The sequence below is a fragment of the Lontra canadensis genome, unplaced genomic scaffold, assembly GCF_010015895.1.
Source record: "Lontra canadensis isolate GAN:19392208 unplaced genomic scaffold, GSC_riverotter_1.0 scaffold125, whole genome shotgun sequence".
NCBI classification, from domain to species: Eukaryota; Metazoa; Chordata; class Mammalia; order Carnivora; family Mustelidae; genus Lontra; species Lontra canadensis.
In genome coordinates, this window is record NW_022631119.1 from 4,309,651 (window position 1) to 4,337,595 (window position 27,945).

Here is a 27,945-nt window from a genome sequence, read left to right on the forward strand (position 1 = left end):
CTCTTTTTTCTGCCACCTTCAGCTGAAGGCTTGGCTCCACATGGGCTCTCCTCATGGCCCTAGAGTGACTGCCACAGGTCCAGATATCACAACCAGACGTGATCATTTTTAGTGCAGGAAGAGAGGGGCATCTCTTGCCATATTGTCTCTTTGGAAGCAAGGAAACCTTTCCCCTAAAGCCTCCCTGCAGAGACTGCCTCCTCTCATTGGCCCAAATTGGCTTACATGCCCATCCTGAACTAATCCTTGGCCATTGTGATGGAGCCACCACAATTAACTTGGATTCCTCAGGATTCCCCCTGCCACCTGGAATTGAGGCTGAGCCTGAGATTTTGGTCTGGAAGCTGGTGATTGGACTTCTGTTAGAAAGGCAGGAGGCGGGAGAATGGGCAGACATTGATTAACTAAGCAGTCGGGGTCATCATGTACAGTTGTGCAAGTTGGGAACTACATAGGGGATGTGTGGCTGGCAGGGTAGAAACAAACAAGGGCTGAAGTTCAAGGCTGAAAATGACCCAAAGGGACTCCTCACTGCTTCTCCTTCCAGATTCCTCTAGAAAAAGAAATCAGGCCCCGTTTATTCAAGACATGGGGGGTGGGTAAAATTTCAGGCTAAAAACTCGAAAGGTACAAGAGTGTGCAGTGGAAAGTCAGTCTTTCTCTAGCATTCAGGCTGTGTTCACTGATTTTGCAGGTTTTTCGGGTAAATATCAGCAATATGTATGTGCCTATGTGTGTCATTTCTTTTTCCTTCACTCTGCTCGAGTGAAGGAGTGAAGGAAAGGTGGTTAAAACCACAGACTGTAGAGGCAAAGTCCCTGGGTATAAGTCTGAACTCTCTCATTCCCAAGCTCTGTGGCTTTGGGCAAGTGATTTCACCTCCCTGTGCCTGAGTTTCCTAATCTGTAAAACGCGTTGATAACAGCACCTACCTCATGGACTTGTTTGAGAATTTAGCAACTTAATATCTGTAAAACTCTTAGACCAATGTCTGGTACTCAATAAATTGTTGACTAATGATTATTATCCTCTTTGCTGCACCTGACTTTTTTTCCTTTTTTTTAAAATTTTTTTTAATGTAAAACATATAAATATACAACTTTTTTTTTTAAAGATTTTATTTATTTATTTGACAGACAGAGATCACAAGTAGGCAGAGAGGCAGGCAGAGAGAGAGGAGGAAGCAGGTTCCCTGCTGAGCAGAGAGCCCTATGCAGGGCTCCATCCCAGGACCCTGGGATCACGACCTGAGCCGAAGGCAGAGGCTTTAACCCACTGAGTCACCCAGGCGCCCCTATATACAACTTTTTTTAAAAGATTTTTTTTTATTCAGTTGAGTGAGAGCCCAAGAACATGAGCAGGGGGGAGGATCAGAGGGAGAGGGAAAGGCAGACAGGGAGCAGAACGTGGGGCTTGATCCCAGAACCCTGAGATCATGACTTGAGCCAAAGGCAGACGCTTAACCCACTGAGCCACCCAAGTGCCCCACTAAGATTTTTTTTTTTTTTTTTTTAATAAAAGCCTGATGGGGGGATGCCTGCGTGGCTCAGTCGGTTAAGCAACTGCCTCCGGCTCAGGTCATGGTCCTTGGGTCCTAGGATCGAGACCCGCATCGGGCTCCCTGCTCAACTGAGGGCCTGCTTCTCCCTCCGCCTCTACTGCTCCCCCTGCTCCTGCTCGCACACCCTCTCTCTCAAATAAATCTTTAATTAATTAATTAAAAGCTTGATGAGGGGCAGAGGACGAGTGAGGGCTGCCAGAACAATCGGTAGAAACTACTTGAAGACCTTCCCATCACAAACTCTCATCCCCGGCGCCCTTAGCCCTCCAGGCCCGTGGCGCCAGGGTGTTGATGTCGCTTTCGCCGCTCTGCCAAGTCACAGGCGCTGCTAAGCCACGAGCGCTGCTTGGGAAGCGCGTTACCGTGGAGACAGGCGCAAGAGGCGGGCAGGTCCCGGCAAAGGCGGAAATCGGTTGCGGAAGTTTGGGCGGCCATTTTGAAACCGGGCAGGAGGGGCGGGCCGCGACGGTTGACCGGTTTCAACTAAGCGACTGGTACCGCGGGGCGGGGGAGAAGAGGGAGGTGCCTGGGTCTACCCCAGGGAGGGATGCGGGGGGGCGGGGGGCGGAGAGAAGGGGAGGGAGGAGAGGGAGGCGAGAAGGGGAGAGGCAAGAGAAGGGGAGGGGAGTGGAAGGACCGAGCAAAGGAGGGGAGGGGCGGAGAAAGAGCGGGGCCACGCGCAGGGAGAGGCTAAGAGAAGCGAGGAGATGAGTAGGGGCGGGGCTACAGGAGTCGGTACGTGGAGCCGGTAGGGGTCCGAGGTATGGAAAAGGGTCGTGAAAGGGGAGAGTGGGGCCAAAAGGTGTCGCGGTCCGGGGGAAAGGTGAGGATCGAGAAGGCGCTGACCGACAAGATAGCGCCCGCGTGGAACGAGAAAAAGGTGCAGGGCGAGGAGAAGGCGCGGGGCGAGGGGAAAGCCAGTGGCGAGGAGAGATCCCGAGGCAAAGTGAGGTTATCTAAGGAGAATGGGCGTGGTTCCACGAGGGGGCGAGGTGAGGGGCAGGCTCGAGATGAACAGCTCTCCAAAGACCCGGGGAATGGGCGGATGGACAAGGGGCGGGTGGAAGAACAGGGACCGAGCCCGGAACGGGGGCGGGGCAAGGAAGGGAAGCCGACGGAGGAGCTTGCTCCAGGCGAGAAACAGGGGCGGGGACAGGGAAAGGGGCGGGGCGTGGAGAAAATCTGGGCTTCGGAACCCGAGAAGGGGGAGGTTAGATACAGGACCCGGTACCAGGGCAGGGCCCGGGCCAGGAGAAAGGGGAGATGCGAAGAGAAGTTGGGGGACGGGACAAGAAGTGGGGGCGGAGCCAGGTGCAGGTGCAAGTGCAAGTGCAAGTGCACGACCAGAGAGAAGAGCAGGCCTGGGGAAAATAGGTGGAGCACAGTCAAAGCCAGAAACAGAATCGGAGACCCGGTGAAGAGTAGGGGCGGGATGCAGAGCAGAGGAGGAGCAAAGAACAAGTATGGGGCAAGGTTAAGGTGTGAGGCGAGGAGGCGGGGCGAAACTAGGAGCAGGGTCGTGTCCAGGAGCAACAGTAGAGGAGGGACCTGGAGTAAAACTAGAGGCGGGATTCAGAATAGGAGCAGGTGCAGCGTCTGGGTCAAGGGCGAAATCTGGAGCAGAAGCGGAACCAGGAGCAAGAGCAGGGCGGGGGCTAGAAGCAAGAGCGGGGGCGGGGCCAGGAGCACGTGCAGGGGCGGGGCCAGGAGCAAGAGCGGGGGCAGAGCCAGCAAGTGCAGGGGCGGGGCCAGGAGCAAGAGCAAGGGCAAGAGCAAGAGCAAAGGTGGAGCCAGAAGTCTGAGTAGAGGTGGGGCCAGGAGCAGGGGTTGGGCGACGCGCCGAAACTTGGTAGGCTATCTGAAGGTGGCTCCCGGGCGCAGTCTGGCTGGCAGGTGTTGACCCCCTCTCCAGGTTCGAGTCACGTTGCACGCTGCCCCGCGATGTACCCTGTTGGCCCTGCGTGGCCGAGATTCCGAATTCTGCGGGCGCTGTGGGCACTACTGGCGGTACTATTGGCATCGTGGAGGCTGTGGGCGTTCCAGGATATCCAGGAGTGCACCTGGCAGGTTGTCCTGAACAAGTTCGAGACAGTAGGCAAGAATGGCATGAGCGACCGTTTCTTCCATCAACAGCCCGTGGCGACACTGGACAGTGTGTTCAGCCCGCTGGTGGATGCACCCACCGACCAGGGCGAGGTGAGGGGACCGGGGTCAGGTGAACGGGAGAGGTCATAGATCTGCACCCCACTGGGCTCTGGACATTTGCCCAACCTTTTCTTGCAGAAATACCTGAGCTTCCCATACTACCTGAAGATCAACTACTCCTGCAATGGAGAGGTGAGTGCAGCAGGAGTGAGCTCATTCTGTGTGGCCCTCAGTTTCCCCAGTCGCTCACATTTTAATAGCGGTGACACCACCAGATCTTGGGGACCCTAAGGATACAAGAAGATTCCCAGTATCTCACCAGTCACATAGTAGGTGCTCAAGCAAGCTTTTTTCTTTCTTTCTTTCTTTCTTTCTTTCTTTCTTTCTTTTTTTTGCCATTAAAAATTGAGATGGGGTGCCTGGGTGGTGCAGTGGGTTGATCATCATACTCTTGGTTTTGCATTGGAACGTGAGTCCCACCTCTGCTCCACTCTCAGGGCAGAGTCAGCTTGGGGATCTCCCTCCCTCTCCCTCTATCCCTCCCCTCTCCCGCCTCTGTCTCACTCTCTTTTCTCTCTAAAATAAATAGATAGATCTTTTTAAAAGATTGAGATGTAACTCACATATCATAAAATTCACCATTTAAAGTATACAGTTTGATACTTTTTAGTATATTAACAAAGTTGTGCACTCAATTACCACTAATCACAGACCGCATTCATCACCCTCAAAAGAAACCCAGTACCCCCATCCTTCAGCCTCTGGAGACCACTGATCTACTTTCTGTTCCTATGAATTTACTTATTCTGGACATTTCATTATAAATGGAGTTTGTTGTCCAATAGGCAGCCTTTTGTGTCTGCTTTCTTTCGCTTGGCACATTTTCAAGGCTCGCCTATGCCGTAGCATGTATCAGTGTTTCCGTTTTACTGGCTGATTTATATTTAATTGTAAGGATGTGCTACATTTTGTTTAGCCATGCACCAATTGATGGACATTTGGGTCATTTCCACTTTGTTGGCTATTATGAAAAATGTTACAAATGTGTGTACAGGTTTTTCTGTGGACACGTGTTTTCACTTCTCTTAGGGAAATGCCTACAAATGGAATTGCTGGGTCTAACGTTAACTCTGTCGCACTTCTGAGGAACTTCCTGATTGCTCTCCAGAGCAGCTGCACCATTTCCCATGCCCATCAGCCATGTCTGAGGGAGGGTCCCCTTTCTCTGTATCTTCACCAACGATTGTTCATCTCCTGATGATGGCTGAAAGGTGTGGGTTCGAGGTGGTATCTATCTCATTGTGGTTTTGAGTTACATTTCCCTCATGACTCCTGATGCTGACCATGTGCTCACGGGTAACTTATCTATCTTCTTGGAGAGATATCTACTCAACTCCTTTGCCAAATTGGGTTGTCTCTTTATTGTTGCCCTGTTAAGCTTTCCTTATAGCAGATGGATGATTTGTAAATATTTTGTCACATTCTGTGGGTTCTTTTTTTAAAGGTTTTATTTATTTATTTATTTGACAGACAGAGATCACAAGTAGGCAGAGAGGCAGGCAGAGAGAGAGAGGGGAAAGCAGGCTCTCAGCTGAGCAGAGAGCCTGATGCAGGGATTGATCCCAGGACCCTGGGATCATGACCTGAGCTGAAGGTAGAGGCTTAACCCACTGGGCCACCCAGGTGCCCCTCTGGGTATAATTGTCTTCCATTGCTCTATATGTCTGCCTATATGACAGTATAACATAATCTTGATTCCTATGGGTTTGCAGTAAGTTTTCCAATCAGGAAGTTTGAGTTCTCCAACTTTGTTGTTCTTTTCCAAGATTGTTTTGGCTCAGGTGAGCTTTTGGAGGACAGTAGAGTGTTGTGGTCTAGAACTGAAGATCTGGAGGCAGCCAACCTGGGTTTGAATCTGCCATTGACCGACATTTACTTGGAGGAAGTTGGCATGATAGTTGATACTTCGGGCTCTGAAGCTAGGCTGCCTGGGTTCAAATCCCAGCTATGCTACATAGTAACTGTGTGCTCTCTGGAAAATTTCTTAAGGCTTCTCTATCAAAGTTTTCTCATCCTTAACAAGGATTCAATAGTAATCATACCCACTTCCCAAAATGATTAAATATGTGCGAAGCACATAGCACAGTGTCTGGTCATAGGAAGAGCTCAGTGAATGGTAGCAAGAAGTTTACAGAGTGTGACCCCAGGCAGAGACTTTTACCCCATGAACCTTCTCTTCTTATCCGTAAAAGTGTGATAATAATACCTCTATCTGGCCATTCAACACCTATAATGAGTCAGATCTTTTTTTTTTTTTTTTTAAACACAACGTGGGTGATATAATAATTAACAGCATGGCTTGGTTTTTCTTATGGATTCAGGCCATCAGGGATGCAATCAGCAAGTAAACACATAAAGTAATTTCTGAAGAGTAATCAGTGCAAAGAAGAAAATAAAATGTGATATGTTAGAAAAGAAGGTGTTATGGGATGGTTGGGGAAGGTCTCTGAAGAGGCTTGAGCAGAGACCTGAGTGATGAAAAGGGACAGTGGAGGAGACTGGGAGGAAACACCCCAGGCCAGGGGAGAGGCTAGCACGAGGAGCGAGGAGCACGATGGTGCTGAGGTAGGACAGGGGGTGCTGTGTCCGAGGAGCCCTGAGGGAGGGCACAGTGGGAGGGGACAGGGCAGGGAGGTGACCCCAGGCAGAGTGAGGACACGGTCCCTGTTCTGAGTGAGATGGAGGCATGAGGAGGTTCTGAGCAAAGGCCTGCCTAATCTGACTCAGGTGTTCCCGAGCTTCCTCCTGCTGGGCGGGGGGCAGGGTGTGGGGGCAGGGTGGGGACAGGGAGACAGTGAGGAGGCTGGCCGGTGCTCTAGGCAGGAGTTGAGAGTGACCAGGACCAGGGCCACTGTTGCTCCAGTGGGAGAGGCCCTGCTGCCCTGTGGTTGAAAAACCCAAGGGGCGCCTGGGGGCTCTGTTGGTTAAGCATCTGACTCTTGGTCTCAGCTCAGGACTTGATCTCAGGGTTTTGAATTCAAGCCCCATGTTGGGCTCCATGCTGGGCATGGAGCCTACTTTAAAAAAAAAAAAAAAGAAAGAAAGAAAGAAAGACCCAGAAGTAAGGCTGGGACAGGTGCAGTTGGCTGAGCTGATGAAAGCCTGTGCAAAGGTGGTTGGACCCATTATTTTTTAAAAAGATTTTATTTGAGACACGCGTGTGCACGCACGTGCGTACACACACACACACACACACACACACACACGAGTCAAAGGTGGGGAGAGACAGAGGGAGAGGGAGACTCCCTGCTGAGCAGGGAGCCTGATGTGGAGCTCTGTAGCAGGACCCTGACCTCAGGATCATGACCTGAGCTGAAGGCAGAGGCTCGACTGACTGAGTCACCCAGGCCCTGCCGTTGAACCCATTAAATCTCTCTCCCTGGTCCCACAGCTCATTCCCCCCCCAAGAAGGCTGCTTGAGTACAGCCTTCTCGTGAAGATGCCTCTAAGCCTTTGCTTATGCTGTTCCATACACCTGGTACACCCTTCTCCTTCCCTCCTTCTCCACTGTAAGCCCAGCCTTCCTTTCTCCCCCCACCAGCCAGGACCCTGGAATTTCTGGGAGGCTGTCCCTGGCTATCTCTTCCCACTCCTTCCCTGTTGCTTTCTGTGTAATTGTCCTATCCCACTGTCACCCACAGGCTCCAGGTCCAAAACCTGGCTATCCTCTGACGGGATGGGGGTGGCAGACAGTCAGATTTCTGCAGGGAGGGTAGAAGCTTCAAGAGTGGGACTGGGGACCCAGAAGTGAGGAACAGGCTACCAGCAGCTCTGAGTGCCATGTTCATTCCTACCTGCCCATGTTTGCTTTTCCCTTAGCTGCCATTCCCTGTGCATTCCCTCTGTCCAAATTCTGTCTGAAGACAGTGGCTCTGGCCTTACCCCCTCCTGGGACTCGCTTCACAGCCCCTAGCCCTTCTGCCTGTCTCCTCGCCTGGCCTGTCCCCACCCCAGCCCCAAGCCTAGACCATGTTCTCTCACCTAGTCTGAGAAGATAGGCTGCAAAGATGGGCTCAAGGCAGGGGTACCCAGAGCCTCTCTTAAATAAACACCTGTGGGGCCATCTTGCCTTCAGTCCTCCGAGGCCCAGGTCCGCAAGGGCCACCTGACGGGGCTGAAGCCCGTGGTGCTGGTGACCTTCCAGTCCCCAGTCAATTTCCATCACTGGAAGATAGAACACCTGCAGATCCAGATGGAGGCAGCTCCCTTCCGCAGCAAAGGTGGGCCTGGGGGGGGCACCTGGAGGGGCCACAGCCTGGCCAGGGTGTGGGGAGTTTGCTGGGGGCCTCCGTAGGGTCCATGACCTAGAGGGGGAGGCTGACATCCTCAGAGGAGCCCGTGGCCTGGTGGGGGTTGTGGGAGTTTGGGTGGGGGCAGTGGGGCCTATGACCTGGAAGGGGCTACAGGGAGGCCTCAGCAGGGTCCATAGCCTAGAGAGGGGTCCTAGAGGGAGGAGGTATGGGGAGGTGCAGGGAGATCCCCGTGGCCTGTGGCCTAGAGGCGTCCTCGGGGGGCCTCAGCAGCCTCAGCGTCCACTGCCCCCCCCCCCCCCGCAGAGCAGTGCACCGCAGAGCAGGTGTGTGTCATGAGCTGGTACACGCCCATGCCCATCAAGAACGGCAGCGTGCTCATGCGCGTGGACGTCAGCAGCAACGGCCTGGGGCCCTTCATTCCCACGAAAAGGTGCCTTTTCCCAAGTCCGGGCAGGGGGGAAGACTCTGGGAGGGACTTCCTAATCTCCAGATCCCCCAAGAAGCCAGGAGGAGAGCAAAAGGAGGGAATGGGGTGGGGAGATGATTGGGAGCTATGGCAGGAGCCTCGGAAACCGGAACCCTCGCTCTGCTCGTCCGCACCTGCTGCCAGGTTTCAGGTGAACATCAACGGCTTCCTGCAGAGACAGCAGGACAACACCCTCCACTTCACTGTGGGAAATGAGGTGAGGGGCCTAGACAGCAGAGAAACATGGTAGAAAATGTGGGTAAAAACCAGGGGGCTGGGGCCCCAGTTACTTCCCAGACAAGTGGCAGACCCCATCCCTCATTACTCTTTGTGCCAGGCCCCAGGGTAAGCGCTAAACTAGGTGTGCAGCCACGTTCCGTCTTCACAGTGACCCTGTGTAGGAAGGCGCTCTCACAAACCCATTTTCAGGAGGGGAAAACAGAGGCCCCTAAGGGGCGGAGCCATTTGCCCCCAGTTTCTCAGCACTCACACAAAGTATGCCTGTGCACGGTGCATTCAGCAGGCACTTAACCGAGCACACAGTGTGGCACCATGGGAACACGCCAGGGAGCCCACGGACACAGTGCCAACATTCTAGTGGCAGAGACAGACACCGCACAATAAACATGAAATCAAGTAAATTCCAGAGTAGGTGAAGGGGGGTAAGTGCTCTGGAGAGACTCCAGGATGAAGGGGGTTGGGTCTGTGCAGGAAAGGATTGCAAAGTTAATGGGGTGGTCAGGAAAGGCATAATGAGAAGGTGGACGTTTGAGTAAAGTCTAGGAGGAGGAGAGGAGGGAAGCATGTGGATACTAGGGAAGAGCATTTCATACACAGGGAACAGCCAGAGCAAAGCCTCAGAGGTGAGAGGGTGCCCAGTGAGTCTGGGAAGCAGGGAGGAGGTCCACGTGGCTGGGCGAGGGTGAGCCAGGGGGAGAGCGATGGCGGGTGGGGTCAGAGAGGTGACAGGGACAAATCGAATGTGGCCTCGTGGGTCAGGTGAGGACTTTGGTTTTTTACCCCGAATGAGATGGTGCCATGGGAGGGAAGGGGAGTGTTGAGCAGCACCCCCTCCATCCCCACTTGCCCCCACCGCCAGATCTTCGATCTCATACCCCGGTACTTCATGAACGTCCCGTCGAGGCCCCTGTGGTACACTGTGGACCAGGCACCGGTGCTCATCCTGGGGGGCATCCCTGAAGAGAAGTCCGTCCTGCTGACTGACACCAGCTTCAAGGACTCCTTTCTTGTGGAGGTGAGTGGGGCACAGCCGGCAGTGGGCGACCCAGGGCTTCCTGGAGGGGGCTGCGCCTCAGCCTCTAAAATAAGGCGGTACCTGGCTCTGTGGAAAGACTCTCTAAAGACATAGCAGCTCCCACGAGAGGCAGATAGCGGGAAGGGAAGACGTAACACCGCAGCCAGACGCCGTGGCTTCAGATCCAGGTTCAGCCTCCACCTGGCCCTGTGACCCTGGACCAAGTCATTTCTCCTACCCGGGCCTCAGAGTCCCCATCTGTCCCATCAGGAAAATACAAATAATCTTTATATTCACCTCATAGAATCCTCGTGAGCTGGGTATAAGTTAACATCAGTCAGGCACAGAATGAGCACTTTACGAAAGCAACACCACAAGGCCATCGTGATACCCAGCTAAATTAGATAGAACCCATTCATATCATCTAACATGGCCAGTGTCAGTTTTCCCCAATTATCTAAAAATGTCTTAAATTTTTTGTGGGGGGGGAGCACCTGGGTGGCTCAGTCATTAAGCCTCTGCCTTCAGCTCCAGTCATGATCCCAGGATCCTGGGATCGAGCCCCGCATCCTGCTCCTTGCTCGGCGGGGAGCCTGCTTCGCCCTCTTCCCTGCTTGTTATCTCTCTTTCTTTCTTTCAAAGACATAAATGAAATCTTATAAAATTTGTAAAAAATTAAAAGAAAATTTTTTATTGGAATGTAGTTGACCACGATGTGACATTGGTATCAGAGGTACAATATAGTGACTCAGCAAGCTTGTATGTTGTGCTGAGCTCGCCACAAGGCTCCCATCTGCCCCATACGACGCTGTTGCAGTATCACGGGCTGTGTTCCCTGAGCTGTACCTTTCATTCCCTTGGCTCATTCATTCCTTAACTGGAAGCCTGGATCTCCCACTCCCCTTCGCCCACCTCCAACCCCTCGCCTCTGGCAACCATCCGTTCATTCTCTGTATTTATGAGTCTGATTCTGCTTTTTGTTTGTTTGTTTATTCACTTTTTTTGGTTTTGTTTTGTTTTAGATTCCACATATAAGTGAAATCATATGGTATTTGTCTTTTTCTAACTTATTTCACTTAGCATAACACCCTCTAGGTCCATCCATGTTGTTGCAAATGCCAAGATCTCATTTTTTGTGGCTCAGTAAAATTCCATTGTGTGTGTAAACCGCATCTTCCTTATCCATTCATCGATGGATACTTGGGTTGCTTCCATATCTTGGCTATTGTGAATAATGCTACAGTAAACGTAGGGGTGCGTATATCTTTTCAAATTAGTGTTTTCATATTCTTTGGGGAAATACCGGGTAGTGAAATGACTGGATCATATGGTAATTCTACTTTTAACTTTTTATGTATTTTTTAAATTTATTTTATATTTGACAGGCAGAGATCACCAGTAGGCAGAGAGGCAGGCAGAGAGAGAGGAAGGGAAGCAGGCTCCCTGCTGAGCAGAGATCCTGATGCAGGGCTTGATCCCAGGACCCTGAGACCATAACCTCAGATGAAGGCAGAGGCTTAACCCACTGAGCCACCCAGGTGCCCCTAATTTTTTTAATAAAGATTTTATTTATTTATTTGACAGAGTTCACAAGTAGGCAGAGAGACAGGTGGGGGTTGCGGGCGGGGGGGGGGGGAGCAGCCTTCCTGCTGAGCAGAGAGCCCAATGCGGGGCTTGATTCCGGGACCCTGAGATCATGACCTGAGCCGAAGGCAGAGGCTTAATTAACCCACTGAGTCACCCAGGCGCCCCTCTACTTTTAATTTTTGGAGGAACTTCCATACTGTTTTCCATACTGGCTGCACCGGTGTGTATTCCCCACCACGAGTGCACGAGGGTTCCTTTTTATTTTTTTTTTATTTTTTTAATTTTTAAGTAATCTCTATACCCAACATGGGGCTCGAACTCACAACCCCAAGGTCAAGAGTCGCATGCTCTACTGACTGAGCCAGCCAGGCGCCCCAGAGGGTTCTTTTTCCCCCACATCCTCCCCAACACTTGTTGGTTCCTGTGTTGCTGACATTAGGATTCTGACGGGTGTGAGGTGGTATCTCCTTGTGGTTTTGATTTGCATTTTCCTGATGAAGAGTGATGTGGAGCCTCTGTTCATGGGTCTGAGAGCCAGCCACTGTGGATCTTCTGCAAAATGTCTTTTAAAGTTGGTTTGAATCAAGAGTGACACGTTGCATTTGGTTAAGTCTCTTCATACTCTCCTCACCTGTAAGTCTGCCCCCTGCGCCATGTCCTTTGCCTCATCTACCGCCTTTTCTCAGGCACGTGGAGAAACCAGGCCTTTTGTCCTATAGAGCTGAGCCGCTTGCTTCTTCATGGAACCGCTTAACTTGTTCCTCGGACCCTACGTGGTAGTCAGCTCGGGCTGCTGTAACCAAATACCACAGACTGTGTGTCTGAAACAAAAATGTATAGTCTCACAGTTCTGGACAAGTCCAAGATCGAGGTGTCAGGAGGGTCGGTTCATGGGGAGCCTCTCCTCAGCTTGCAAGCACCTTCTCACCGTGTGCTCACCGGCAGGGAGACGGAGATCGCTGGGGTCTCTTTCTCCTCTCATAAGGACACCAGTCCCATGGGATCAGGGCCCCTCTTTATGACCTCAGTGGACCTTAATTATCTCCTTAGTGGCAGGGTTAGGGATTCAACATATGAATTGGGGGGGGGACACAGTTCCGGGGATAACACCCCATAGAGTTATTGCCTTTATAAACTGGTACTGAGCTCTAGAAGCTTGCTTCCATCTAGATTCTTTTAGTCAAGAGTCCTCCCTTGATGGTGCTTTCCCACGGTTAGTCTGTGACATCGCCTGTGTTAGCGATTGGTCTGTGGGTTCAGATAGTGGCAGCCTGACAGCCAGTTGTGTCCCAGGTAATATAGGGTGGCTGGGCCAAGCACGAGATCTTTGGGATCTGCCTGTGGTCTGGGGGAACTGAGATTGCTATGCACCGTTGAGTATGTTACACACTGCCAAACTCAAGGGAGCACGCCTAGTCCCAGTTGCCTCTGGCTTGGGTCATCTGCATCCCAGGCCCATGCTGGGGAAGTGTGGCCACAAGGTCCTACTTCATGGTGCATGGGGAGGGTGCCCTGGGGGTGCCTGTGTCCATCCTGAGCAGGTGCCTCCCCGCTAGGCTGGACGTGGGGGCTGAAGCCGAGGTGAAGCCGCATCTCACTGACTCTGCTCCCCTGCAGTTGAACATTGACAGTTGCTGGGTAGGCTCCTTCTACTGCCCTCAGGCCATTTTTACGGCTACCATCTATGACGCCATTGCCACCGAAAGCACTCTCTTCATCCGGCAGAACCAGCTGGTCTACTATTTTACAGGCACCTACCTTACCCTCCATGAAAGCAACCACGGCAGTGGTGAGGGGCCCTGGCATCTCGGGGAAGGGGTCCTGTCTGGAGGAGCCCAGGGAGGGCACCCCAGTGAACCCACCCACTGGCTTTTCCATGGGTGGGGAGGGGGGGTGTTGGAGGGACTTTCCAAGGTCCTTGATCATCACTACCTACCCTGCATGGCCTTCCCCTACCCTCTGTATGTGGGGGGAAGGCTTTCCTCTAGACCTATGAATCAGCAGATGGGAGAGGGAGGTGTGAGAGGGAATGGAGGGAGCACAGAGAGAGAGAGACAGACAGGCATGTGTGCACGCACACACACACACACACACTCACACAGTATCAGAAAGACAGAGGAAGACATACATAGCAAAGGAGAAATTTGGAGGGTGGGACAGAGGCATGGAGAGTCAGAGAGAAAGGCAGACAGAGAGAAAGTGGGGTGAGCAGTTGGAGACGAAAAGCCACGAAGGAGACTGATCTCGGAGGAAAAAGAAAATTTTGATTCAAGCTTATCTTTTAAATGATACCCAAATCCTCCTGGTCCTCAGCTTCCCACCCCCTCCGCTATATAAATGAGAGATATCATTTTATAGGGTCCCAGAAACTTGTATTATAACCTACATTTCATTAGGGGTTATTCCCAACAGCTTCGTTTTTGTCCCTTTCTTACTTAGGACATTTGCCAGTAGGAGGAACCAACTAAAAATGGACTTAAATCAAAGAAAGGGGTGTTTATGGGCTTAGATAGATGAAAAACCTAGGAGCATTCGGTTTCAGGTACAATTGGATCTAGGGGCTCACTGGAGCTTAGACAGGTCCCTCTGGGCTTTTATCCTCTCAGGGGCCCAGGGAAAAGCATCTCTTCATTAGCAGGTGTAAACTTGGGACTGTCTCAGATTGGTCCAGCTTGGTCACATGCCTAGTTGAACCCGCTGCTCTGGCCAGGGGAATACAAGGTGGGGTTAGCCCAATCTGTAGCTCACGGACGGAGTATGAGCAAGGGAGATTTTCCCAAAGGCAGCTGGGCCCTATGGCGGGGGGCCCCTCAGACCCCACACTGAATAGCCATCAAGGCCATGGAAATGTGGATGGGGGTCAGGTCCCAGGTCTATAGACCCAGGTCTGAGGTTCTATGCTGGCCCCCACAGGGAGCTGGGTTCGTGTCCTGGCCAACGAGTGCATCAAGAGCCTGTGCCCAGTGCATTTCCATAGCAATGGCTCAGAGTACATCATGGCCCTCACCTCTGGCAAGCGGGAAGGCTATGTTCACTTTGGGACCATCACAGGTAAGGACGGGGGCCTCTGGCAGTCCAAGAGACCCCTCCATACCCGTGTGCCTCTGAGAATTCCAACTGCTGGCCCTCATGCCTCACCAGGTGCCTTCAGGGGGGGCCCCAGGCTGGGGGTTGTTCCTGTGAGCGGGGACAGGTTTATGCATTTTATAGGAGTAGGACTCCAGTGTGTTGTATATCTTTCATGATATGCTTGGTTTCAAAGGGAAGAAGCCTAATTCAAAAAGTCATTTAGGCATATTTGTGGATTTGATAAATGAGAAGACCGGAGTCCCACTTCAGGCATGGCTGGATCCAGGGGCCCACAGGGTATATCATTAGGACTCTGTCTATCTCTTGGCAAGGTAGTGTAGTATAGTGATTATAGTAGAGAGAGATTGCTTGAACACACCCAATCCAGGTCACCTGTGGCTTTGGACAGGTGACTTAACCTCTCTTTTTGGTCTCATTTTCCTCATTTGCAAAATGGGGTTAATGATAATACTAGTAGCTGACTCTTTGGCTTGATATAAAGATTAAGTAAGTTGGGCTAGGTAAAGGTCTTAGGACAGTGCTAGGGACACAGTGGATGCTCTAAAAAGGTTTATTATTATGAGCCCTGAGGTTTGGCTTCATTTGCAGGTAGATACTCCTCTGGGGGTTGAAGATGGTCCAGAAAGTTGGGGGGCTCACATCTTCCACCAGTTCAAGTCACCCCAAAGGGATGAAAGCAGCCTCTCCCATTAGCTCTAGCATGAACCCAGGGTACACTCTGATGGGCCCATTCTGGGTCAGTGCCCAGACCTAAGCCAATTACTGTGACCAGAGATGGACCCACGATGGTAGGCCAGGTGTGAGTGACTATCAGGTCGGGGGTGAGACTTGCCCCCTGAAGTCCCATGACTCAGGGGGCAGGAGGCACGGGCACCACACCTGGTTGATTGCAGACCTGGCTTGGTGGGATGCCAGGTGGACTGGGAAGGGCCTGAGCGTGGACCTGCTGTGCTCCGCAGATGGCCACGTGTCCTTCCAGGTGCTGCCCAAGCATCGGTCTGTGTGCGAAGGGATACAAGGTACCTAGCTCCCGGAGGGGTCTTTGGCGGGCGGGATCAAGAGCTTGGGAGAGCAGGGAAGGTTGGGAGCGGTCATGGGAAGGAACATTGGTGTCTTGGGAGGCATGGAGAGTCACAGGGATAGGTGTGACAGTTACAAGAGACCCTGGAGAGGGGTGGATCCAGGGATGCTCTGGACCTCACCCTTCCTGTCCAGTTTTCAACTGCTCCATAACCTGGGCTGTATTCATTGCTGGTGACTACATTCTCCTGATGCTGGTGGAGATCCAAGACCCCACCACCAGAAGTTATTTCCAGGTGGTCAGCTATGACTTGGGTAATTGGGATGCTGGGGGGGTGGCGCTGAGTGGGAAGGGGCAGGAGCCTAGATTATGAACTTTGTGCCTGTCTGGTGGGATCTGTACTAGGCAGACAGGGGGAGGGAAATATTGTTCACATCACTCCTGGGTAAGAGGTAGTGGTGGAGAATGGGCTTGGTGGGGTGGAGAAACAGAAGAAAAAATATGCCTGGAACAGAGGGGGAATGGGGAGGGAGGGAGATGGGAGAGGTGAGCAGAAGCCAAATCTGGAAGGGCCTTGTGGCTCACAATAAGGATATTGTATTGTATTTTATTTTACCTGAAGAGAATAGGGCTGCCCTGTACAGTTGTATAGGCTGTGGACTGTACTCTACAGCCAAGAAGTCAGAGGAGGCAAGTCTTATGCCCTAACATATTCACATAAAGAAACCCTAAGGGCCAACAGGCCCAAATGAGAAGCCACTGGAGGGAAAATTTTTTTGGAGGGCTTGGGAAGGTGGTAACTTGCCCAGTTTCAGATTTTGAAAGCTCAGAGCCTCAGAAGATTTTACTGTGTTCTCTCCTGCTATAGTCAGTGATAACCTGGTGATCCTCTACACCATCCCGGAGTTCATCCCTGATGGTAGGAAGGGAAGGCAGAGGGGGCCTCAGAGGTGGATGAGGGCCAGGAGGGGCCCAGAGGACCATGCCCTCACTGCTGTGTCCACTCTTCCTCTGTCCTGGCCAGCTCGAGGCCTGGAGTTTCTGATGATCCTAGGAACAGAGTCTTACACCAACTTCACGATGGTACCCAAGGGCATGTTCTACAACCCGTATAACAACCTGCTATTCATCTGGGGCAACTTCCTCCTGCAGAGGTATGGCGCGGGGCCTATGCTACCTCTCCTGGGCCCATCAGGGTGGGGACCCTTTCTGAAGTCATCAGATTTGCAGAGCTTGCACATTTCCAGAAGTTATGAGAATTGTGATGAGAAAACACGGGCCACGGTGATCAGGGGTAGGATGGGGAAACTGAGATTTTAAAGCTCTGGGAGAACTTTTTTTTTTTAAGTGATTTTTTTTTTAAATGTATTTATTTATTTGACAGAGACACAGCGAGAGAAGAAACACAAGCAGGGGGAGTGGGAGAGGGAGAAGCAAGCTTCCCACTGAGCAGGGAGCCCGGTGCGGGGCTTGATCCCAGGACCCTGGGATCATGACCCAAGCTGAAGGCAGATGCTTAATGACTGAGCCACCCAGGAGTCTCTGGGAGGCCTTTCTTAAATGAAACCCAGTGTAAGAATCCAACCTATGCAAAGGGCATTTTCGGGGGGAGAGGTCAGGACACTCTGCACCCCTCAGGAACTTAGGGGCCCCTGGGACTGCTTCATGGACTGTTGGCAAAGTGCTGCATTGGCCACATGCTCCTGTCTGGAGGTGACAGGTCACCCAGGCTTCCTGGTATGTTCTTACCAGGCTAGCAGAGAGCTGAGTAAATGGGTCTTGGGTCCCATTAGGCCCAGAGCTGGGGGAAGCAGATACTCTGCAGGAACCTTGCCTGGGTGTCCCTCGCTCCCATCTCTGCCCTTGCAGCTACAACAATGAAGACTTCATCTACCTGGCGGATTTCCCCAAGGATCAGTCCATTAAGTACCTGGTCAACTCGTTCCATGGAGAAACAGCTATTGTCACAGAGACGGAGGAGGTGGGCTGCCCTGCTCCTCTCCCCAAACCCCAGGGGTCTCCCCTTCTCCCCCTGTCAGGGTAAAGGGGTTCAGAGAAGGAAACACCCTCAGGGATTCCAGAGAAGGGCAGCGGAAGCTCCATCTATAGCTGAGAACCCTGCAACTCAAAGAGAAAGTCATTTCCCCCCGTAGTCTTTCACCAGAGTGAAAGACTCAGTCATGACCTGATTTCCAGAGCACGTGGTTCACTTCATAACACTAAGCACTTACTGTATACTTGACCCAGCGCTGGGGGTACAGTGGTGACTGAGTCAGCCCTGGACCTTGTCCTCACAGGGTCCCAGTCCTACAACAGTTCAGAGTAGCAGGAGCTGCAGGGAGGAAGACAGTACCTAGGGAACTTCAGAAACGGGGTGCTGCTGAATTTCTAGTTCAGTGTGTGTGTGTGTGTGTGTGTGTGTGTGTATGTAAGTGTGGCGTCAGGAAGGGCTTCATAGAGGAGGCCACATGGAGGAGGGGTTTCGAGAAATCCTCCAGGCTGAGCCTCAGAAGGGGCTAAAGTCTAGAGTCAAATGTGTGGTGGGGTGGGCATCAGTGCAGAGACAGGAAACTGAGGCCAAGGGGAGGGTGAGAACTCCAGAGAGTGCAGAGTGAGAAGAAGACAGGGCTCCCCCCTGGGAACCGTGGAGGGGTGTACCTATTAGGGATGCTTTAGTTTCAAGTAATAACCACTCAAGCTGACTGGAACACAGAAAACATTTATCGTGGCGAGCTGGGGCTGGAAGCAGAGGTGGTCGGGCTCTGGGGAGGAGAGATGGCGTCATAGAGAGAAGGTGTGTGAGCTCACCTGGCACTGGTTGGGAGTGAGCTCTCCAGCCTCACCCTCAAGGAATGGGGCCATCACACTGGGTAAAGGGAGATGTGGGTCAGAGGTCCCCGTGGCGCACGAGCACACACACACAGACATCTGGCTGTCGCACCCCCAGATCTGGTACCTCCTGGAGGGCAGCTACCGGATGTACAGGCTATTCCCATCCAAAGCCTGGGAGGTGCATGTCAGCCTACAGGTGATGCAACAGTCCTCTTTCTACACCCGCATTGAGACCATGGTCACCCTCTTCTACGAAGACCACCAACTGTACCAGGTGCCTGTGGAGGGGGGTAGGGTTGGGAGGGTCACAGGGAGGCTGCCTGAGCGCAGCTTACCTGGGCCTGCCCCCCCCCCGCCCCCGCAGCTGGTGTATCTCATGAATGGTGGGCAGGGCCGGCTTGTCAAGAGGCTTGTGCCGGTGGAGCAGCTCCTGATGTACCAGCAGCCGGGCAATCACTACCTCTTGGAGCGACGGGGGTGAGATCCCGGGCCTGGGCCGCAGTGGTAGTCAGGGGGCCTAGATGCTGCCCACATGAACCACCTGTTCCTGGAGGGAGATCGAGTCATCCCCAAGGACAACCTCAGGGCTGTGGTGGGGCAGCTTAGGGCCCCTAAAAGCTCAGAGGAGGGGCCAGATGGAGACGGGAAGGTGGGTGCAATCAGGGAGAGCTTCAAAGAGGAAGAGGTGCAGGAGCCTCTGTGGGCTGAAGGGGGAGGAGGGATTAGCCAGGTAAAAAGATGAACCGTTCTGGCCAGGGGGAGCCACATGTGCAAAGGCCTTGAGAAGGAAAGGAGATTGGGTGTTCAAGACTGAGAGAAGGGTACAGCGCAGACAGAGTGCCGCGCTGGAGGCAGGGTGGACAAGGGGAGCCTGGTGATGGTAGGGAGGAACTTGGACTTCATCCTGAGGGTGCTGGGGAGCCACGATGGGACTAAGAGAAGGGATTCCATGGCCAGATGTTACTGTGTTCAATAATGATCCTTCTGGTCACCTGCGGAAGCGCCTGGGGGTGGGGGGCAGCTGGGAGAGGGAGCAGGGAGAAAGGGGAGGTGGGAGAAGGCCTAAGAAGTTGGTTTGGGGGGTGGGTGTCTAGGATGAGGTCCAGAACTCCGGTCTGAGGGACCCAGGGACGTTCAGGAGAAATTGTCCAGGGGCACCAGGGGCTGAGGCTGAGGAGGAAGGTCAGGGATGCACTAGATTTGGAGAGTCAGCAGCGCAGAGGTGGGAGGAAGACCTGGCGGGTGGGGGTAGGTCCGCGGTGCGCCAGGCGCGGAAGAGTCAGCCTCCGTGTCCACCCCCCCCACCCCCGCAACTTCGCCGGCCCAGGAACCACCTGACGCTGTCCTTCACCGACTTCTGTCCCTTCACCGTGATGCACTTGCGCGACCTGCCCGACCCGCAGATCTACACTCGCCAGGAGCGCTACCGGGCACACCCGCCCCGCGTGCTGGAGCCCTCGGGCTTCCACGACCAGAACTCGCTCGCTGTCTACCAGGGCCTCGTCTACTACCTGCTTTTTCTGCACTCCAAGTACCACAAGGTGGGAGCTTGGCGGGGGCCGGGTCTGATCTGGGACTGAGGAGGCCTAGAAAGCAAGGCCCAAGTACCTCAAGACCCCCCGTAGAGGGTGGAACTGAGCCGAGCCGCCTGGGAGAGTGTGAAGCTAAAGGGGGGGGGGGAGCGGACATTTGGAGAGATGGCTTTGGGAGGGTGGCTGTTGAGCTGAAAGTAGGGCTCGGGGACGGGCCAGGGTCTGGTAGCTTTGGCTTTGGGTTAGGGGCTGGGCACGCCACCTCCCTGGGGCCAACTCCGCACCCCCCAGCTCACGGTGCGGGCAATCCCCACAGCCTTACGCGGACCCGGTGCACGACTCCACCTGGCGCTGGTGGAAGAACAAGAAAGTGGACCAGGTGCGTGGAGAGGGGTGGGGGTCCGGGAAGCTTCAGCGTCAGGACACCCCTCCGGGTCCCCGCTTCGGCTCTGACTGCCCCGCATCCCATCCGCCAGGATTACTACTTCTATCTGGCTAGCAACTTGCAGAGCACGAGTAACGTGTACATTGACATGGCCAGCTACGAAAAGATCTACGACCTCAAGGCCGAGCACGAGCTGCCCGAGCGCATCTACCTGGACAAGGGCACCAGCTACGGCTTCTCCATCTTCGTGACGGTCCGCGGACACTCGTTAGAGTTCCAGCCGGAGCGCGGTCTGTGGGCGACGCTGGAGCAGAGTCCCGGGGGCTGGGCGGGGGCTGCGGCCTGGGGATAGTCTGCGACGCCAGGGGGCGGAGTCTGGGGGCGGGGCAGCGTCCCGGGCGCGAGGCCCTAACCTCTCCCTGTGCTTGTAGTGCTCACCACCTTAGAGCTGCGCAGCAAAGTGGATCTGGGCGTGGTGCTGGCCGATGCGGACTGCATCGAGGTGGTGGTAAACCAGAAGGTCCTCATTAATCGCAACTCGGTGCTTTTCTGGGTGAGATAAAGCGGAGAGGGGGTGTCGAGGTGGGGGCGGAGCTCCCGGGGCTGGGCACCGTTAGAACTGTCCCTGGGGTCCTCACGCAGGTTTGTTGACGCCTTCATTTCTGCCTCCAACCCCAGGTTACGATCCATGATAAAAGGTCTTGCTTTGATCAGGGCCTTAGTGGACATCACCTCATGAAGACCTCCGTGTTGGTCAAGGTTCAGTCCAAGCCTGGAGGGGAGGGGACGCGGGAGGAGGGGAAAGACTGAACCCACGGGGCCCACCACCATCACCTGCTTCGACCCACAGGTGGTGGGCGCGGTCGGGCACTGCTTCCAGAACACACATCGGGGACTCCACATGCAAGTATTGGACCTCGGGGTATCGGGACCAGTAGTGGGAGGGAGGGGATTGGATTGAGTCTCATCGGAGCTGGTTCTAAGTGCTCCCCCTGGAAATCTCACTAGTGCCTTCCTAATTCCTTTTCGCTCATTCACCCACCGACCCACCCATTCACTCCTTTTATCCATTCATGTTTGCAGAAAAGGCTGCCTTTGTGGTTGCATACATTGCACTCAGGCTTGTATGTTTCTTCTAATATTTTTCTGCATGGGAGTAAAGCATCTGCGACACAGGCCTTTTTGTTCCCAGCCGGCCCAAAGGAAGTCACGTGGGCCAGCTGGGCCCTTCTTTCACATGTTGCTCTTCATTTGCCCTCACACGTGCTTTGTTCACTCCAGTGGGTCCTTCATTCTTCGCTTGCTTACCCATGCAATACCCCTTTTGCACAGAGGAAGACACTGAAGCTCAGAGAGGTGCAGAAATCTGTTCAGAGTAACCCAAGGAGCTAATAAGTGGTAAAGGAGGGACCTGACCCAGGTGCCTTGTTCTCACCCCCTTCCTTGGCCACTCATTTGCAGACAGACCCTGCTGTCCTCCCTCCTGGCTTGGTATGACCCAGGACAGTAAAAGAAAAAAAAGGGGGGTTGTAATAGCCCTCAAAGCCTTGTGGGGAGGAGGAGAGTGGGAAGGAGTGTCTGACTCAGCATCCAATAAGTATTTCCTGCTGGCCTTGGTGATAGGCAGTATTTTCCTCTTTATGATAGCCCCAGAAGGTCAAAGTTAATATCCTTATTTTTGACCCAAAGAGTCTAATCTGCAACACCCTGTTACAGCAAAAGGTTGGGAACAACCTCAATATGGGTAATAAGGGAGTGGTTAAACACATTTCGGTCCATCCGTGCAATGGAAGACTATGCAGTTGTAAAAAAGGGGAAAAAAGATCTCCACATACAGATGTGGAATAGTCTCCAAAGTGTATTTTATTTTGTTTTTAAGATTTATTTATTTAAGAGAGAGAGCCAAGTGAGCGCATGATTAGGGGGCAGGGGGGCAGAGAGAGAAACTCAAGCAGACTCCACACTGAGCGTGGAGCCTGATGCAGGACTTAATCCCATGCCCCCGAGATGAGACTTGAGCTGAAACCGAGAGTCAGGTGCTTAACTGACTGCACTGCTCAGACACCACCAAAGCATATTTTATCCTAAAGAGAAGAAAACTGGGTACAGAAGAGTATGTATAGGGGCGCCTGGATGGCTCAGTGGGTTAAAGCCTCTGCCTTCAGTTCAGGTCATGGTCCCAGGGTCCTGGGATCGAGCCCCGCATTGGGCTCTCTGCTCTGAAGGGAGCCTGTTTCCTCCCCTCTCTTTCTGCCTGCCTCTCTGCCTACTTGTGATCTCTCTCTCTGTCAAATAAATAAATAAAATCTTAAAAAAAAGTGTGTATAAAACATTAGCAGGAAGGAGACTGAGAACATACATTCATGTTGGATTTCATTTGCATGAAGAAACTGGGAAAATAAGTAAGAAAGTCCTTATGGTAGATTGCTGCCCTGAGATGGAGGAGAGGCAGGACATTCGGGGAATGGGAATGGAAGGGAAACTTGTCACCGTGTGTGTCTGTGTGTGTGTGTGTGTGTGTGTGTGCGCGCCCACATGCGCACGCCCAGAGGAAAGTGGAGAGAGATGAGATGAAGTAAGGGGGCAGATCACATGAAGCCTAGTGGGCCACGCTGCCCCAGGAGCTGAGGAGGGACTCAGGCTTTCCCAGGCTGCATGCAGGGGACAGACTGGGGGGAGGGGCTGGAACAGGAAGACCAGGGAGGACAAGGTTGGGCAAGACAAGGGGCGGGGTGGGGGAGCACAAAAAGATTGAGGAGGTTAGGGAGAGAATGGCTCTGTTTTGAAGTCTAGAGACAACAGGATGTCAAGATGTACTGGATGTGGGTGAGAGAGAGAGAGAGGTTTCTAGGATGAGGCTTTTAGCCTGGACGTGGAGGGATGAGGGTGCCATGAACCAAGATGAGTTGTAGATAGACAATCTGAGATGCCCTTTGGACCTCCCAGTGAGTGAGCGGCTGACAGGTGTAAAGTCTTAGGCCCAGGCCTAGCACAGGGAGTGCTTAATCTATGGCCACCAACCCCTGTCCACATTCACCGCTGGGGCCATGCCACAGTCTCTGGATGTCCGTGTCCCTTTGACAAATGAAACTTTTGGACCCTGCCCCTGAAGTGGGCAAGAGGCTGTTCATTTTGAAGACGGTGTCATGGGAATTCCCTAACCTCTGACCCCCATCCCAGCTTCACTTTCCTTCTATAACCCAGGCTCCTCCCCAATCTATTATTTGAGAATTCAGGCCCAACCTGAGCCCTGTGCAGTCCGATACCAGTAGGTGTTAGTGATGTGTCTTTTCCCAGAGGCAGCTGGAGCCAACCTCTCAGCTCCAATTCCAGCTCTATCCACTTCAGGTGTGGCTTTAGATAATTAACAGATGAGGCGGGCGCCTAGGTGGCTCAGTGGGTTAAAGCCTCTGCCTTTGGCTCAGGTCATAATTCCAGGGTCCTGGGATGGAGCCCCGCATCTGGCTCTTTGCTCCCCTGGGAGTCTACTTCCCCCTCTTTCTCTCTGCCTGCCTCTCTGCCCATTTGTGATCTCTGTCAAATAAATAAATAAAATCTTTAAAAAATAGATAATTAACAGATGGCTTGACCTCCCTGTACTTTACTCTTGCCATCTGTCATGGAGATGTGAATAGTCTCTACCATACAAGGCTTAGTTTGTTTTTTTTTTTTTTTTTTGAGGGTTAAATTTGAGTTTGAAGCACTTAGAACATCACCCAGTGCCTTGCACACAGTAGGAACGACATAAATATTTTGCAGTTTTAGAGTATTGTTTTAATGCTAATAATTATACAGCAGCTGGCCGGGTGAGTCTGGCCGGAAGTGGCGGGGTGTGTGGGAGGAGGCATGTCTGCCCCCGCCCCGACCCCCAGTGCAAGGCTTTTCTCCTCTCACTTAGGGCAACTTGATGATTCCATTGCTCATTGGCTGTCCCCCAGGCAAGCGCCTGGCTTTCGACATCACCTACACGGTGGAGTACAACCGCCTGCAGAACAAACACTACTTTGACTGCGTGCACGTTGACCCCGAGATGCCCTGCTTCCTCTTCCGTGATAGTGCGTGTCCAGCCCCTTGCCCCATTCGTTCGAGGTCCTCTGTCCCCACAACTGCCCCTGCCTTCCCTCACTGCCCACTCAATTCCTCACTTACCCTCTGCTCCTCCCCCTTGGTCTTCTCATCTCTCCTTCCTCTCCTCTCCATCCTCCACTTCTGGGGCCAAGCTTATTCTTCTCCTGGCCTCCCTCCAACCCCACAGCCTTCTACCCTTTCTTCTTGATCCAAGACTTGGTGACAGGAGATTCGGGCAGTTTTCAGGGCAGGTAAAGACGTGGCCAAGCCAGGGACTGATGGAAGTTGGGGGTGGGGATGGGAGTGGGTGGTAGAGGTGGTGCCGGACTCTGGACTCTGAAGCCAGTCCACGTGCACCTCTGCACCTGGCAGCTACGTGTTCAAGGTGGTAGGCGGTGGGCCCACGATGGACACTGTCATTGAATACAGCGAGGAGGAGATTTACCGCTTCAACAGCCCCTTGGACAAGTAATGTTTGTGGGACCCTGCCCACAGTCTGCCCTCTTTCCTCGCAAGGCTTCTCTTGCTTCCCAGCCACAGACCTGACCCTGGCTGCAGGCACCACTCACCTGGCATCTCAAGGCTCCTAGGAGGGCACAAATGCTTGCCCCGCCCTCCTAAGTCTCCCCCTGCCCCTTCCCTCCTCTGCTCATACTGCTGGCCTCTCTCTACACCTGCAGCAGTGGGACCCCCAACCCCGCCCCTGTCCCCCACCCCACTGAGATTACATGGTCCTGTACAGAACTAACAGCCTCATCTGGACCACCAAGAACACAACGACCACGAAGGATTTGGCCTTCAACATCATGACCCACCAGAGTTTGGGCATCGAGTGAGTGCATGGCCTGATGGCTGGTCCCTTTATCCCCCACCTGTCCACATGGTCTGTCTGGGCTGTTGTCCCTTCTCTCTCTGGGAGACCTCTTGATTTTCAAGCCAGACTGACTACCTTCGTGTCCTTCAAATGGGGTGACTCTTTGTCTGCAGGGCTGGTCCCTCTTCCTCTTTCTTCAGGCCTTAGTTCAGATGTCCCTTCATCCAGGGAGACTTTTCTGCCATTCTAAATGGGACATTGGTTCCCATGTCCTCCTGTGCTTTGCCCCTTCTAACCCTCACCTCTCTGCTTGTACCTCCCCCATCCCAACCTGCCCCTCTGGGCTGTCCCTCTCTCTTGTGGGGTCTATCTCCCTTATAGATCCAGGTCCTGATAGACTAAACATAGTATTTGTTGAATGAGACAATGAAGGAATTCATTCATTCATGGTAGGCATTTATTGACATTTGAATGGAGGTCATGATGAATGAATAAAACAATGGAGGAACAAATTAATATACAGAGGCTCGATAACTGTTTTTGATTCAGTGAAAGTAAGAAAATGATACCATGAGCAAATGAAGGAAGTGAATGAATGAATGAATGAACCAACTTGCCCCAAGTCAGTAGTCAACCTAACTTACTGAATAAATGAATAAAGGAAAGCATAAACGAATGGAGATATGACTTTGTACCTAGCAGGTACTCAAGGTATATTTGTGGGATGAAGGAATGAAGGCAGCAAGGAATAAATGAGGAGTTGGGACCTGATAGATACACACTCTGTAATCTAGAGGATTGCATTGTAATGGAGGAATTGACAGATGGCGATGTTAAGGAGGGAGGACATGAATGAGTGAACAGCCCGTCACATGGTAGACATGGAGTCAGCCTTACTAGATGAATGAATGAAGGAGGGAATCAGGGGAAGGGGTAAGATTACATCTTGTTGGTGCTCACCTAGAGTTGGTGGGCTGGAAGGAGGGATCAGAGGTTGGCACGTGCTAGGCAGGATCTGTAGCACGTTGCCTGAACTTGGGTCCCCAGGTGGCTGTGTCTGGAGAACTCCCCCTGCCATGACACCATTCCCCACAGCATCTTCGCCCCCGAGTTCTTCTTTAAGGTGTTGGTGAGCAACAGGTGAGCCAGGCATGTGGCCAAGGTAGAGTTGGGGCTTCCTATGGGTGCCCAACCCCTCCCCCAATGCTGAACCCCATCCCCCCCCCAAGAGGTGTGGACAAGAGCACATACTGTGACCACCAGCTCATCTTCCTGTTGCATATCCATGGCCTCCCACTCAGTGCCAATCGGGCCCTCTTCATCCTCATGGTGAGTGGCTGCCTGGGAGCTGCGCTGTTAGGAGAATTGGGCTCGGGCTGCCTCCACCCCATGTCTGTCATGTGGTGTCTGCAGGTGTCATTCATTGTGTTTATCGGCCTGGTGACCCTCTACATCATCTTTTGCCTCCTGCTGACCCCAATGGTGAAGGCCTGCAACATCCTCCGCTGGAAGATCAACAACATCATCACATCAGAGTCCTACTACACCTATAAGTCCTCTTCTAGAATCTTCAGTGGGACATCTGGGACCAAATCCAGGGCCAGCTCCAGCATCAGCTCCAGCGTCAGCTCCAAAGTGGTGGAGGGGAACCAGGAGGTCCCTGAGGAACCCTCGGAGAAGCAGTATATTACCTGAGCCCCTTGCCTGCCTCAACCCCGACCTGTGCGCTCCCCTCACTTCCTGGACCATATTGGAAATCCAATTATCACCCATCCCAGGCTTTTTTGGTTTTGTTTTGTTTCGATTTTCACTTCTCCTTCAGACCTAAATCCTCATATCAGAACCAGCTGTGGGCCCTTGTAAGGGCTCATGTTCAGTTAGTTTGTACCACACAGCCCTATAGGTCATTAAAATCAAAATCCTTCTGTGCCATCTGGTAAATAGCATCTTCTCTGTGTGTCTGTCAACCCCACCCCTCCCTGGGCTGCCCCCAACCTCCCCACAGTCCAGCAAAGTCTTCCATGACCCAGACCCATCGCTGTGGCCTACAGTACATTCTGATTGTTCGGTGCCGAGGTTTAGTACCAATCATTAAATATTTTGAATTTCAATACCTATCTAGTGTCTAGCTTAAGGAGGCGACTCTGGAGAGGTTAGGATTTTTGTTTTAGTTGTAAGTAGCAAAAATTTCACTTAAATGGCCTACACAGAAATGGTAATTTATGGGCTTTAATATAGGCTTCAGGTATAGTTTGATCCAGAAGTCAATGTCTGTAGGGTTCTGGCTCCATTTCCCTGTAGCTTTTCCTGACCTTCCCTCCTCTTAGTGTAGTCTCTAATCTCAGGCCAGCCCCCTTTACAGTCTGAGGTCCACATATGTTATTGTCCAGAGAAAGAAGGGACTGGAGTCCAACATTCCCAAGCAAGTCCTATCAGTCACTCTGATTGGATGGGGATGGGTCCTGAGCTCACCATTTTACTACTCACACTGCCGGAAGTTAAAGCCAATTGAGCCCACCCCTGGAGCTGAGGACAGTCCTACCCTAATCTCTTGATTATGTGTGAGGAAGGACAGTTCTTGTAAGGAAAATGTGCTGTCAAGAAGGGAAGAGACTGAAAGGCAAAAACAAAACAAAACAAACCCCTGCCCCAACAAAAAGGTCCTGGGCTCTGCCATGCAGACTGAGGGATGAAGCGGTTGTCCTTGAGATGAACACCAGGGAGAAGGAGAAGGTTTTGGGGATAGACTGAGGCCTTCGGGGTCATGGCATTTATGGCAGTTCAGGTCTGAGAGACTTCTGGAGGAGGTCATCCAAGAGGCTGCAGGATGTCAGATCTGGGGCTCAGGAGGAAGGTTGGGGATGGTCAAGCTGCAT

General features: G+C 52.7%; 1 protein-coding gene across 10 annotated transcripts; it reads left to right on the plus strand.

The window, feature by feature from the left end:
• The first annotated feature begins 1,725 nt into the window (after nucleotides 1–1,725).
• Nucleotides 1,726–27,010, plus strand: CATSPERG (cation channel sperm associated auxiliary subunit gamma). Of its 10 annotated transcripts, none has more exons than XM_032841712.1 (28): nucleotides 1,726–2,055; nucleotides 3,474–3,757; nucleotides 3,845–3,898; nucleotides 7,842–7,986; nucleotides 8,630–8,702; nucleotides 9,585–9,740; nucleotides 12,945–13,116; nucleotides 14,241–14,378; nucleotides 15,377–15,436; nucleotides 15,633–15,752; nucleotides 16,307–16,357; nucleotides 16,463–16,592; nucleotides 17,308–17,419; nucleotides 18,386–18,544; nucleotides 18,635–18,747; nucleotides 19,598–19,811; nucleotides 20,119–20,181; nucleotides 20,279–20,477; nucleotides 20,619–20,740; nucleotides 20,866–20,946; nucleotides 21,038–21,094; nucleotides 24,086–24,242; nucleotides 24,443–24,506; nucleotides 24,628–24,723; nucleotides 24,998–25,087; nucleotides 25,172–25,224; nucleotides 26,117–26,209; nucleotides 26,299–26,401. In XM_032841712.1, the coding sequence occupies exons 1-27, from the start codon at nucleotides 1,853–1,855 to the stop codon at nucleotides 26,200–26,202; spliced, it is 3,252 nt and encodes a 1,083-aa protein (XP_032697603.1). In that variant the 5' UTR covers nucleotides 1,726–1,852; the 3' UTR covers nucleotides 26,203–26,209; nucleotides 26,299–26,401. The 10 variants fall into 10 exon arrangements, with proteins under 10 accessions (XP_032697603.1, XP_032697600.1, XP_032697597.1 ...); XM_032841706.1 differs by lacking the exon at nucleotides 25,172–25,224 and adding an exon at nucleotides 26,483–27,010 and having other exon boundaries at nucleotides 1,732–2,055; nucleotides 26,299–26,398; XM_032841708.1 differs by lacking the exon at nucleotides 25,172–25,224 and adding an exon at nucleotides 26,483–27,010 and having other exon boundaries at nucleotides 1,732–2,055; nucleotides 12,945–13,077; nucleotides 26,299–26,398.
• Nucleotides 27,011–27,945: the final 935 nt, after the last annotated feature.